The 15345-nt window shown below is 33.5% G+C and overlaps 1 protein-coding gene across 1 annotated transcript in view; it reads left to right on the top strand.

Moving 5' to 3' along the window:
* LOC123655905 (arfGAP with SH3 domain, ANK repeat and PH domain-containing protein) overlaps positions 1-15345 on the top strand; it is a 58339-nt gene that overhangs the window by 39891 nt on the left and 3103 nt on the right. Inside the window, exons 7-16 of the mRNA XM_045591653.1 lie at positions 902-1126; positions 6061-6283; positions 7792-7972; positions 9372-9653; positions 10015-10134; positions 10904-11114; positions 11342-11461; positions 11809-11918; positions 13832-13882; positions 14879-15070. Of these exons, the coding sequence (XP_045447609.1) occupies positions 902-1126; positions 6061-6283; positions 7792-7972; positions 9372-9653; positions 10015-10134; positions 10904-11114; positions 11342-11461; positions 11809-11918; positions 13832-13882; positions 14879-15070 (1715 nt within the window). The remainder of the gene's footprint in view (positions 1-901; positions 1127-6060; positions 6284-7791; positions 7973-9371; positions 9654-10014; positions 10135-10903; positions 11115-11341; positions 11462-11808; positions 11919-13831; positions 13883-14878; positions 15071-15345) is intronic.

Genomic DNA, 15345 nt, shown 5'->3' with positions numbered 1-15345 from the left:
TTCGTGCCGTTGATGGTGATTGCGATGTCAATTTGAAATGTCTGCAACTGATGTGATTATGATGAGCGATACTGCAACTAAAGTTATGAAACGGTTTGGATGGATGAATTCGCGCTATTAAGTCTTAATGTTTATGCGTATTGGCTAAGCCCTTTTTTGGAATGATAATATATTTTATAAAATTTATAGCAAGCATTGTCAAATTAAAATCGTTGATTTCAATTATATAAATAAAATCTTTTGATTGTTCTAATAAACCTTATCTAGGTTTATATTTTCGTTTATATTATCATACATATATAGCAAGAAATTAATATTTAATATAGAGAAATTTATAAATAACTAGCTGACCTGGCGAACTTCGTATCACCTTATTTTTTTCTGAAATATAATAATAACATAATATATCAAAATAAAATATAGCCTATCTTTTAAGTTGGATCAAACTGCACACGGTGTGCAAATTTGACTAAAATCGGTTAAGTAGTTTAGGAGTCCATTGAGGACAAACATTGTGACACGAGATTTATATATATTAAGATAATTTCAGCCTAATAAAGCATAAATATATCATTGACATAATTTAATAAAAATGTTGTGATTGATTCTTTGTTTTAATATAAACACTTGAAATCGAAAATTTGTACAGTAGAACAATATTACATAAACGTATTGAAAGCTACTTACAATATACAGCTTTTAACAATGAAGACCACCAACCCGCCTGCCCAGCGTGGTGACTATGGGTAAAGCACATGAGTTCATGCCATTTTTGCCGCGAACTTGTGGAGGCCCATGTCCATCAGTGAACTGCGATAGGCTGATGTGTGTATGTGTGTAACAATGAAGACAAACAAAATTCAAATATCACACGGGACTCTAGAATCTCCTGAACTTTCAGATAACCGTACGTACCATTTCCAAGCTGAAGATGAAAACGAACAGAGGGCGTGGACGTCGGTCCTTGTTAACTGTAAGGAGGGGGCGTTGATGAGAGCTTTCCACCAGCAAGCTGGCGAGAGCAACGACAACGGACATTCGCTGTTGGATTTGCAACGTTCCATCATACGAGCTGTTCGATCTCTGCCCGGGAATCAGGTCTGCGCTGATTGCGGTTCTACGAACGGTAAGTTTTTTTTTGTACCATAAATGTAACGAACAAGATACCAGGTCTATGGATGCTTGCAACACCAGGAGCATAGCATCCTTTACCCTCCCTCGGAGTTTGACTATTATACTAGTTTATTTAGCTGTGATCGTCTGTAACGGTTGAGAGACTCACTCAGTCGGACTGCTCAAAATATTGAGCAAGAGGATAAGTTTTGTGTATTATTGCAAATTTTGATTGGGACAGATTTTTTGCCAAATTTAGAGCACCATGGTAGATTGTGTTCCAACACTATTCCTAGAAATGACAAGAGATTTTTACCTACCTTCACCTTTTTTTATTATTTATTATTTTATTCCGGTACCTGAACAGGTTTCCTAAAAGAATTTTGAGAATTGAACAGGTTGATAACCTACATAGGATCTAGATTATCGTCTTAAAATAAATTAACTTTTAAATACATATTTTGGTTTCTTTTGTACGTATACAGATAGTCTTGACATTTGTGATGCTTAAAAGTATTTAATAATGCCATGAATACAATTATGGCAGATGAAAATTGTTACTATTTTTCATACACATTATATAGGTAATACTCAGCATCGGTTATCATTTGAATCTGGATTCTATTATTATTAGAATAGATAACGTTTAAATAAACGAGTATTATAAAATCGTAAATAATCATAACAACCGTAATTTTAATGTATAAAGATTACGATTATCCGTTTCTATTTTGCGATCAATAAAATGTAATCACAGTTAAGAGAGGAAGCTTATTGTCTACCGTTACGCTAGTTACTATGATCTATTAGTCACCTAGCTATCACTTGGCTTAGCCGCGCCCATTGACCATTTAAATCGTAGTAAATTATAACGCCTGGATCTTACTTCAACTCGTCAATTTGACGATTTGCTTAAAAACGTGGCTCAGCGAATGACAGCGATGAATCACTATTTTATCACTATTTTCTTCACGGGAATAGACTACAGACCAATCACGACCACATATAGTGTTTTTAAAATGTTAGTGATACATAGGTAATTATGGCAGTCATTGCTGTCATCTGTAATTGTTACGCCTTATGTGCCAATAATAGTTAGGTATATACCATCGCGGAGTTTTCTGTAGACCTTTTCAATGTGTACAATACTTAGTACATTATTTTGATAAATCTCGTAGGGTTCAGCCTGCGTTTGCAATTTAAGCGAAAAAAAATTATTATTTACGACATAACATTAGAAAACTCAAAAATAACAGTATTTCTCCACTATTTAATGGATGTTATTATACATATAAATCTTCCTCTTGAATCAATCTATCTATTAAAAAAAACCGCATCAAAATCCGTTGCGTAGTTTTAAAGATCTAAGCGTACATACATATGCAGGGACAGAAAAAGCGACTTTGTTTTATACTATGTAGTGATGTGTTTACGTGATTTGTAATCTTATGTTATAATTAATATAATATTTTTTCCTATATAATAGACTGTCATAGTATAATACTCTGTCATAATGTCATGTCATTATATTAATAAAAATGAACTAAAGCCGTTAATAAGAATAAACGGCTGCACCAAATGAAATGCATAATTCTTTTTTTTTCGTTATAATTATTGTCAGGGACAAGTACGACAAAAAATTAAAAAGGTACATATTCACGTAATGAAAAATATGGCATTCGTGGAATTCGCTGGGTCAGCTAAAAAAGTATAAAAAATATGGTTAAAATTTAACATTTTCATTCCAACAAAGATAATTTTGTCCAGTGCTTAAATGAAATATGTTTGTAGTGTATAAAGCGAACGCAGTATGTAGGCCATGTTTCCGCTGTCCGGATTCCGGATCTGCTGGCTTTACAGTCAGGAAGTTTTATAATCTCTATTTTATATTAAAATACGGTTGCGCCTAGGCATCTTATCCGAGTTTATGTAGATTAATTTTTTAGGCGAATAATGCTACATATCAAGATACATATAAAAATGAAAGCCGTATAAAAATGAAAAAAGCTAGTTTCAGCTTCAGTATCGATTATAGAATGCCTTTTTTTTCAAAATTATTAAATATTATTTTTTTACGTAATTTCATATATTTCATTATAAGTTTAGATAAGATTTCACGCAACACACTTATTTAATCTATTATTTTTATCATAGTATAACTGTGTGATGTTGAAAAAGTTATTGAAGTCCGTTCAGTAAAAATTTCAAAACTATCTGTACATAATCATTCTTTTGACATGTTTCTACATTTATTTTCTAATTATTAACAGATAAGGAGATTGAAATCTACATATGTTATTGCTGCCTATTTAGAAACTATTGAAAATACTTCTGAAATACCTACTATGAAATCATTCTACCGGTAAACCGGTTAGACTACCATAGCTTTCTTTAAACGATACCTTTTTAATAAAAATAAATACAGTAGGAGCGGGGGGTTAGTTGTAACAGGGGCAACTAACTACTCGTAGCAACGCGCATTTTTTACTTAGATAATAAATATACATAAAATAATTTTAATTTGACATTCAACCAACCCATTCTATCATACGAGTGTTCAGTATTCTGTCAGATGGCGCTTTAGTTTTTTTTAAGTGGAAGAAGTTAAAATATCCGTACTATCTAACTTGTACCAACATCTACTTTGAAAGTCTGAGTATTGGCATACTGGTGTGATGTTACGATTAAAGCGAAAACTTTATGCCATAAACCCAGAAGTGTAGAAGACGCTTGAAGCTCTGAGCTGCGGAAAATCCTTTAGTAAATTTTAGAGAAGCTTACGGAAGTTATTCAGAAAGAATACGTTTTAGTTGATAAAAAAAAAAAACGACAGTGCTTTAGTCCACACGACTAAAGTAAAACTTCGTCTTTAGTTGCCCCTACAGTAAAATACGAAACGAAACTTTTTCTCTTTTTGTCTATACTAACTTATATCTCCCTCTCAACTTCCCTCCACCTCGCCCGATCACACTTTTCGTAACAGTAGAAAACATTTAGAGTTCAAAAGATGTTTAAATAAGCAAAGTTCAAGTATTTTTAAAAGATTTTTGCTATAAAACCAATATAAATTTGTACACTGAAGTTTATTTATTTTGTCGTATATATTTACACAGTTTGAGTGGTTTATTCAGAATTTAATAACCGTACCAGTACGACGCTCGCTATGAGACAAATATCAGATTCCGAATCAGACGGATATTGAGTCAACGTTATTTCGTTACTTTGACGATGAGTTATTGGAATAGAGAACGAAATGCATGCAAAAATACTGGAATAAATTGGATTACATTCGGATTTGTAGTTATTTACTTTTTGAATTTTATTCTAACTAGAGTGTACTTTTTTATTAGCTCTTGTCACCTTTTAATTCTTGTCACATTTTACACAATGGTGTATTAGGGAGAAACTAATGGAGGTATCAAAAAAAAAAATATCCATTACAAAAATGTTTTTTCTCCATTTTAGTTACTATATATTGCACTATTAGATTGTAAATTAAAAAAAGAGCATTAAAAATAACCAGACAATAATAAGAATTGAATGAATTGCATTATCATTTTTTGCCAAGAGTAACTTTTTTATCCTTCATTTAATGGTTGGCTAGTTCAGCTAGAACATGACACAAAAAAAGCCCCTAGTAACAATAAAGATAATAATACAGCTTACAATTATCACGTTTCAAATATTATCTTAAAATAAATCGCCTACAAATCGTCTTATTTCCCATCAAAAAAAAATATTATTTTGTATGTTATATATTTAGGACTACCAACAGAAGGTACAATAATGGTAGTTTCTTTTTATACGTAATCACTACATGGTAAAGTCTGTGTAATTAAAGATTATTTATGTTGGTTATAAACCTAGTACATACATATATGTCATAGTAATTATGTTTATATATGGTATACTTGACCAAAGACCTTGACTGCTGATTGGTAATTTCAGTACCAATAGGAAGTTAACTTCCTTCCAAACGCCGATAAGAATAATTAAAACATTCATGACACTTTATACCTTTTGTTATTGTCATTTTATTTAAATATACATAAAAGCGCAACGAAGTAGCGTAGTGGACTAAGCTCCGATCCTTTTCCTACATGGAGAAAGAGGCCTATGCCCAGCAGTGGGTTGTTACATTTTGTATCGTAAAACGCACTTCACTTAAAGAAATACTATCGACTAAAATATGTGTCACAATAATTTGATGTCACTAAAAAATGTGTTGTATTATAGCCTAATTTTTATTTTGTCTATGATTATGATAATAGAAAATTTAAAGAATCGTATACTATGAATAAAATAGTCACAAAAAATGTAATACTTTTGTTAAATTGGTTTTTATAGAAAGTAGCACAAACGTACACTTGAAAGATCAAAATAAATAAATGACGTCGAAAAAAAATATTTGTATTTTTTTAAATAAATATATTTTATTGATATTTTCTAGCTATTGGAAGGTGGTAACAGTATTGGTGTTAATTGGGCGATAAATGTATATTGTTTCAATAAACACGATATGAAGTCATTGTTGCATATTTTATTTCCATTGTTTTCTCAGAACGCGAAGTTTTTATGCCTTTTATTCGTGCGCTAAAGACTTATTTATCTACTAATTTATCAGTTACAGGGTTATGTCTATTAATTAAGTAATTTTCTTAGTCATTAATATAATTGAAGTTTAAATTATGGAAAAGAAAACGACATAATCTTGTTTTTAAATTTATAGAAAAAGAAACGCTAGGTTGCATACATATAAATTAAACACAAAATTAAATTAAATTGAATTTATCGCAATATAATTTGTAAAGTATGAATTTCAAAGCAATTAAACATGTACTTAGCTTAACATAAATCATTTTAAACTAAAAAGAATTTGAATTATAAACTAATGGGTAACAATTGGCAGATTGTTTAAAGCTTTAAAAATAAATTATAATATTGCAGATCCCACTTGGCTATCAACAAACTTTGGTGTCATCGTGTGTATCGAATGTTCTGGAAGCCACCGGGAATTGGGTGTCCATATATCAAGAATTCAGTCATTAACGCTAGATAGGTTGAGCACATCCCAGCTCCTACTCGCAAGGCATATGGGAAACCAAATGTTCAATGAAGTTATGGAGAACACGCTCGATGAAAGAGATAAGCTGACACCCGAGAGTACTATGTGAGTCATGTAATTTTTTTTGTTGTTGTTGTAAATTGGTCTTTTTTAATAATGGCTTTGTACTGCTACAGTATCAGCAGTACCACAGAGATTGTTCATTAACATAAGAATTTATAAAATGAAATAATTTAGATGTCTTTTCTAATACGTTTTTTTACCAAACAGTCTCACGTTAATTGTTAAAAATATAAATAAAAGTTATATAGAGAATTTTTCTTATTTAAAGTATTATATCGTCTCAAGCCGCGTAGATTTTTGACAAATGCTCATCTTATAGATATACGTCTTATAGATTTTATTATGTTTCGTTTGTCGAAATTTGAACCTGTTAATTGTTACAGCAAATATTGCTAAAAATCATGAGTTATTTTAGTTAGCGATAAGAATATTGTGAAACATTTTCCTCTAATTAGTGTTTATGAACCGAGCAAATTTGATAACGCGCTGGTTCTGCGTTTATTATGATAAATGTGGCAAATAGAAAAATACTAACCGAATTGAGAACCTATTTTCCCGCCTTTTTGAACACTTTTAACAAAAATCAAGCAATCGTGTATTGGATAAATGATATGATTGAATTGTTGAAATAAAAATAATCACTGATTGTAGTTGGTCATTTAAGTTCCTAATATTTTGGTACTTTTGCAAGCGATCAAAGTTAGTGACTATGAAAGTCTAAAACCTTATAATTAATTAACACATAAAATGTATTCGATGTTATCTTCGAGCGATATTTTTGGTTCCCTAAATGTTTTTTTACTTACTAATTTGGGCGATAAAATTTCAAAAATGTCGTAATCGGTTGGAGCCAATTTTAATTACCTATAAATTTATACCTGTGCTTCTCTTTTCGAAAATTTATAATGTAATCGTTTTAAGTTTAACTTTTTTAAACTATATTCCAAATAATTTACACTGTTTTCCTTTCCGAAAAAAAAAAAAAAAAATAGAGAACCGAACTCCTCCATTGTGAACTCGTTTGTTTGTCGTTTTTGGTTTATAAAATAAAAAACTTTATGCTACTTAATGGAAGCAATTTGACTTTTATACGACCGTGTAAGTTTTTACACAATTCATTACAGTTTATAAATTGAATCCCTCATCAGAATATGATACGAATCTAGAAAGTAGAAGTACTTATACTATAATTATGAATTATTTTAAAACAATTTTACCTATTTCATTCATATTACATTTTAAAGTATTTCTAAAGTTTCGTAGAAGTAAAGTTTAAAAAAAATCAGAAAACATCACGACTTTAGACGCGTGTAACGTTTGATATTTTGCCAGACAGTAATGTCTTAATGTCAGGTAAGCTCGTGAAAATGAAAATGAAATGATAATATTTATTTCTTGATAATTTGGCAGGAAACGAACGTCGAAAAAGTTTCTACATACAAAAAAAAATAGGTACTTAAACGTACGTCGAAAAATTTCTACATTCTCAAAAAAAAAAAAGAAAAAAAATCACAAAAATACTTAAGGTAATAAAATGTTATCGTCATCAGGGACGAACGTCTGAGGTTCATACGAGAAAAGTACGTGTATAGAACGTGGGCGGCGAGGACGTGTAGGGATGCGGCAGAACAGCTCTCCGAAGTTGAACACGCGGTCAACAACGGTCACCTGCAGAACTTGCTGCAGGCGTACGCGGAGGGCGCTGACTTGGGATCGGCTTTGCCAAGTTCGGTGAGTGATGTATGTATTACAAGAGCTTTTTTTGGAAGACAGGTTCTTTGAAGATGTCAGTGTCTGGTTGTTTGTTATGTTGAATTAATAGAGTTCGAATTTTAAAATATAATTTTATTTAAAATTGTTTTGAAAATGATAATGAAATGTTATGAATGTACCCGTCACCGTTGCGTAACAAAATTGCAATAAAATATTAATCGGCAGTACAGCGCTGACAGCTGAGCCCTGACAGAGCTGTTTGGTTTTATCAAACAGATTTAATTTACTTAGCCTTATTATATAGTGATGAATTAGTTGTTATGGTATTTAGTTTTGTTAACATTTTATATCAATTACACTATTCTGATGTAGTTGTGCTGAGACGTTTTGACGATTGACTCTGACAGTTCAACAATTAACTCTAACAACCCCAAAAATTAACTTCTACAGTCCAAATATTAATTTTGAAAGTTCTATAATTTCAAATATTTATTCTTGGTCTTGTTATTTCTTCTTGTTGATTTCGTCAACGTGCCTAGGAGAGCACGTTAACACCCGTTTTTTATCACAAAACTATGTTCGTGGTAAGAAAACGTCTAAAACAGAGAGACAGCCTTTGTTTGACCAACACTGAGACTTAACGGCTATTTTAATTTTGTTTTGTGTCTCATTCTTATGTTTGAATTACAAGAAACGACTTAAGAACAAAGTAGTGCTATCTAAAGTTTTATATTTGTTCGAAAGGTAAAGTTGGATGAACGACTTTCTATCTTTGGGACGCATCGTCTGTTCAAAATAGAACTATTTAAATCAAAAGTTAATATCTCTATATATCTTTTTATTGCAAATCTGTTTGTTACAACTTCATAGAGTAATGCCAATCCTTTCGAAATAAAACTAAGTAACTTAAAAGTTTGCTTTCTGTTTTATTTTAATTAAGACTGTGCCTGTTCAGTAAAGAATGTCCCGTGTGTGTCGTAAGAGGCGACTAAGGGCTAACACAGTTTCACTACCACCTTGGAACTTAAAAAGCCGTCCGATGGCGGGGTAACCATCCAACGGCTGGCTTTGAAATACACAGGCGGAAGATGGGCTGCAGCGTCTTCGGTGTAACAAAGCCAGTCCTTTGGTCACCAACCCGCCTGCCCAGCGTGGTGACTATGGGCAACACACATGAGTTCACGCCATTTTTTGCGCAAACTTGTGGAGGCCTTTGTGCAGCAGTGCCTATGTGCAGTAGTCGTGCTCCGCGGTTTCACCCGCATTAATTTGAAGAAAAGACGTGCTAAAATATATATCACCTTATTGCTCTTATCTCGGTAAATGAACTGTCCTGCACGAAAAGAAACAAAAGTTCAAACTAACAAACTTTTCAGCTTTATAATATTAGTATTTAATATCAATTTTATTTTTTCAGGATTGCGGCGAAACTGCCCTCCACCTAGCCATATCACGTGAACTTGGCGATGGGTCGTGCCTACACATAGTAGATTTTCTAGTCCAAAACGGTGGTTCCCAACTGCTAGACAAGGCGACTGTGTCCGGTATGACGGCGTTACATTTGTGCGCCGCGATGGATAGGACGGAACCTATGAAGCTTCTGCTAAAAGCCGGTGCGGATTCTACACTAAAGGACGCGAGCGGTAGAACTGCCTTGCAAATAGCTAGGCAGTTGGGACATCACGCGTGTCAGGAATTGGTGGGTTTTTCCAAAGTTAAACAAGTTAGAATATTAAAACATAGCTCAATTATTTCTTAACCTTCTGTAAAGAGCAGATTTCTCATTTATGCAGACTTAAATTAGTAGATTTTGGTTTTATTATAATAGATCATCTCTATCTAGTTTTAACTGCATAAATCCCGATCCCAAGAATAAAAAGTAACCTATGTATGTATTATTTATATAGATTATATATTTAAATTTATTTTCGGCATAAGTAAGTGTATGAACTGTGACGTAGTTATTTCATACATGGGGAGATGGTGCTGTGGATCATGTAAATTTTATTTTTCAGTCGAGATGTTACGTTATAAAAATTAAATATTACGTATGGTTTCAGCTCGAAAGCGTTGATAAAAGGGAGAAGAGTATATATGAAAATATCAATATCGACTGGAACCTGTCACACGACGACGGTTCCACCGATTTCTCTGATGACGACACGGTCATCGATGAAAGGGTGAGGAGTCTCAGTTAGTTATTATGTATTTTTTATGAGATAAGTCACAGCAGGAATATCTTGCTCATGATTTGTAGCCCGCCTGAGGAAGTATCTCAACCTTGCAGAAGATCACAGCTAAATAATACTGCTTTCAAGTAGTGTCATGTTCTTGTGGTGGGTAAGGTAGCCAGAGCGTCGCGGGATGCTAAGGGGTTAGGGTCGGCAACGCGCTTGCAATATTCCAGGTGTTGCAGGTGTCTATAGGCTACGGTAACCGCTCACCATCGCGTGGACCGTTAGCTTGTTTGTCGACCTAGTTGTATAGAAAAAACCAAAGTTGCTAGATTTCTGTAGACATAACTATACTAGCTATAATTCTATACAGATGCCATCTCCATAAGTAGCTACATACTCGTATTTTTAAAGAAATATAAAAATATCAGTAGATACCGTATCATTAACAAAATCTTATGAGAACCGTAGTAATGTATCGTATTTTAGTGCATACTAATGTAGTAGTTTTATACTTAATAGTTTTTGTATTATTTATCTATAGCATTTGTTATGTATCTTGACGTATAACTATGAAATGATAGATATTTTAGTGTACTAGTACTTTATTAAATTTTGTATATTAGGAATTGTAACAAATAGTGCAATCAACCGACAAGTCTATAGATATGAAATAAGCAAGGACTTAAGACGAGATTCATTTCCATGCGTTCGGAAAGCCGTAGTAAATAGTAATGCTTAACAGCATTTTATCAAAAACTTAATTATATTCCAGCAAAACGGCAGCGTGACTCCTGAAAAGAAGTGCCCCCGCTCCCGTCCTCCGTCTTACGCGGGTACTTGCGGGGGTGGCGGTGGAGGCGCAGTGGGAGGGGGAGGGGGAGGAGGCGGAGATTCGCCAGTGCTCCGCTCGCGCTCGTCCACATGCGACTCGCTGCACCACGCGCCCCCCACCCCCACCACACTGCCGCGGAAACCGAATGTTTGTGAGTATTGTCTGCGATGGATGAGTTCGATTTGTTACGGTTACGGTGAATAGATCTTGTTAAATTTGTGGTTGAGTCTAGAAGTTTGAACTGTTACGGTGAATGAATATCATTGCGAAGTTTTACTACACCACAAATAAACTACCAGAAAATAACATTTCTCAACAAGTTTATTGTTAAGAGAAAACAAAGTAACTTAAACCGATCAGTAAGTATTGGTCCGGCAGATAACATCGGTAGTTTGAAGAAGCGCGCGGCCCCGCTGCCGCCGGGCGCGGCGGGCGCGCCGCTGGCGCACGCGCGCTCCACGCCCTCGCCCTCCGCAGACGCCGCGCGCTCCATACACGGTGAGGGACTCTAGCCTTATTACATTATTATATTTTTGGATTCAGAAGTTACTTGAGATTTAAAAAAAAGTAAATTCAAGAAAGATTTAATCTTAATCTAATATTAAATACAAACTTAATACATACTTATTATAATATACATATATATATATATATATATATATATATATATATATATATATATTTCTTGGCACCCATTATTGTTGCATAAATAATTACTCGAAGGGTTGCTGATAGCCGAAATACAGGCTATGCCTAGTTCTTGTTGTTCTTGCATTTAACATTTGAGACAGGATATCTATCGGATCAGCTAGTATTTGTATCCAATAGTTTGCATTGTCTGGCAGGCGTGTCGGCGAGCGCGGTGAAGCACCGGCCCGCGCAGCCGCCGCCCACGCCGCCGCCCGCGCTGCACAACGGCGCGCACCGCGACGAGCCCACGCCGCCTCCGCGCAAAGTGAGACCACACCCTTATCTACTCACCTTTTATACGCTATACTTCGAAACTGTTTTGTTTCATGTTCACTGGTACTGTTAGTATACTGATAATGGAACCGTTATTAAAATTTAGCTATTATGGAATGAACTTGTAAACATTCTGGCAGTTGCGGGTTCGATCCCCGCACATTATAAACATTGAACTTGGCCATACAGATGTTTGCCGTGGTTTAGGTGTTTGTGGAGCCCTTTTGGGTCGCCCCACCGTACCTCGGATAGCACGTTAAGTCGTCGTCCCGGCTGTTATTATGTACACCTGATAGCGATCGTTACTCATAGTAGGGAATATAACCGCCAACCCGCATTGGTGGAGCAGCGTGGTGGATTAAGCTCTGCTCCTTCTCCTACATAGGGAAAGAGGCCCATGCCCAGCTGTGGGATATTCCAGGCTTAAGCGCGCATAGTAAACATTACTTACACTTTTGGTTCTGAAAAAATATATCTCTGGAAACTATGGGAACTCATTTTTAGTTATTGTTTCAAATAATCAAATATACTACCTGTTTTACGCAAGATATGTGGTGGAGTAAGAGCCAGAGAGCCAGTAATGTGCACTATAACGAACTTAAGAGTTCGAAAATTTACAATCTAAGGGACTCGCGCCTATTGATAGCGTGACACAGAAAAGAGGTTTTCATCAATAATGCAATTAATAATATTAATACAAGAATATAATAGGTGCAGAAAATCAAATAGAACGTTCAACGATGATCATCACACATATAAAACAAGATAAAAAGAATCATAATGGTTATTAATTATTTTGATCATCACACATATAAAACAAGATTAAAAAAAATCATAATGGTTATTAATTCTTTAATTACTTTATTAAACTATACAATAAATTTTCTGTCGTTTCAGCCTATTTTTATTTGGTTATGTCAGTATGTAAAAAACACACAGCAATCGATTAATGTTTTTAAAAAATATCAACATTTTATAACTAAACTAGCTAATCCCGTGACTTCGCCCGCGTGTAATTTAACAAAAAAGTTATTGTTCAGTTCGTACAGTTATATAATAAATAAATCTCTAAAATAAAAGTAGCCTAAGTTACTCCTTACTACGTCAGCTATCTGTCAGTAAAAGTCCCGTCAAAATTGGTCTAGCCGTTTCAGAGATTAGCTGGTACTAACAAACAGACAGATGACAAATATGTAAAAAATGTCATTTTGTTATATGTACCGTGTATACATCCGTATGCATATAGTAAAAAGCGGCTATTCTAATATTACAAACAGACACTCCAATTTTATTTACTTGTATAGATGACTTGCAAAATGTAACAATTTGTAGGTATCCTTAGTTCTTACACATGCGGGTAATAAACGTCACATTTACATACAATATAGTTATTTGGATTTTGTTGACAAACAATATAACTAACATTTCTTAGTATATTATTTACTTGTATTGTTGTATTATTAGTATTTAAATCAAAATAGTCTTAGAAACATCAAACAATTTTTAGATACAAGTAAAAGCGTTAACAGAATCACATTTTTTTGTTATTATTATTCAATTTAGTTATCTGATTTATTTCTTGAATAATTTTAATTCACAAACTTAGAATAGTTTAGTAATTCATATTGTAACATGACATCATAATAATTCAATATTTTCCACAAAAATAAATTAAAAGAAGGTAATTCCCATACATATTTATAACCACGAACATATATTTTAACATTCATTATTAATTGACGTAAATGGATACTACCTATCACAGAAATCAAAATTAAACATTACTATATTCAAGGAGGCTTCAATAGTACTTTTGAATCGTTATTCACTATAATGTCCTTTAAATAAATATGCATTTATTAATGAAGTAAGATGAAGTACACGATTTATTTATTTTTGCTTCAGAAAAAAAATAGATTGCACCTGGAAAATGCTGTTAAAGGAAAACTGAAAAGGGTAAAGAGAGACTGAGAGAGCTTTGTGTACTAAATCGCTTACCATTTACGTCCTATGCGTCGATTGTTTTGTTATTATTGTCAAGAGAAAATCGACAAATCGGTTCATATATTCGGAAACCATCCGTTTGTATCCGTTCGTATGCAACGAATCGTTCGATTTCGAACATGTTTGAAATTGAAAAGTTCGTTACATGTAGGATCCGGTCTAAAAACATTTATATTAACTGGAAAAAGTCGATACTTAATCAAAACCTTATGGATTATAAATTTAATGGATTATATTTTTTTTTTCTAAAGGTCTACCAAAAAAGAAGTCTCATTGTATTGGAAGTGACCTATTTTTTTTTATTATGTTGTTTGTATGGTTTCAGTAAACCATGAAAAATAAATAACTTTTGGCTGTATATTACTTCGATTAACTCTCTTGGCAATTGGTTTCCTATCCCTAGCGTAAATAAACATGTAATTCTGATAATGTAAAAGTTACATTTTATGTAAAACTTAAATATGCATGGTCTTTTATCTGACAGCTTTCTAGATATTAAAACTCCTGATGCCGTTAGAATAGACATAGGTAATTTTTTAACATTTAGTTTATTGTAAATAATAGAAAAATATAGCGAGAACAATTATAATTCCTCTTGACGATTAATATGCACATATTTTAACTTTTATGATTTACTTTTTGTACTAACACGTTTATATTGTGTGAATTGCATGTTTTATTTATTTTAAAATAAATATAGAACTACTTTTAAAAATAGAACATCATATTATTTTTCTTATAAATCAAGACTATAACTGAGGGTAGTTTGAAATTTACGTAAGAACGCTTAAAAATAGAATTGATTAATTTCATTTGACCTATTCATTGCTTTTATAGCAAGCATAGTAAAACTTGGAAGAGTAGACTTTAGGTAATAGTTTTATAATTATTTTAGAGATAAATGTAAAAGATTTGTAAGTGGTGTTTTCATACACGTGTTGTTTATAGGAGTGTTCTAGTCAAGATTCGTCGCTGGAGTTGTGCGACATTTCTGACGGGTTGGACGACAGTCGCCTGCAATCGCTGTCGGGAGACAGTGCTCGGTCACGAGAGCGCTCTCGCCGCAGCGACAGTCGCTCTCTCGACGTGTCCGACACTTCGAGTGTACACTCGAGATCGCCTTCCACGTCCATTACTATGGTGATTACTTTTGCTATTAATATAAACAAGGTGTACCTATAAATATAACAAAGGTGGATGCAATAAGAGGTATTAAATGTAACCATTAATTGTGTTGTGGTAGAGAAGATAGAAATATCTTATATCATAAAATCTAGAGTAGCCGGTTTGGGGAAGTACCTCAACCTTACAGAAGATCACAGCCAAATAATACTTTCAAGTGATGTTGATTTCCTGAGACGAAAAAGATAGCTAGAGTGTTATTCATTCGCTTTTCGAAATATTACCAAAAGTAC

The sequence above is a fragment of the Melitaea cinxia genome, chromosome 1 (genome assembly GCF_905220565.1).
Source record: "Melitaea cinxia chromosome 1, ilMelCinx1.1, whole genome shotgun sequence".
Taxonomy (NCBI): Eukaryota; Metazoa; Arthropoda; class Insecta; order Lepidoptera; family Nymphalidae; genus Melitaea; species Melitaea cinxia.
Note: the sequence above shows the minus strand (reverse complement) of the source record. Positions and strands in the feature narration are given on the sequence as shown.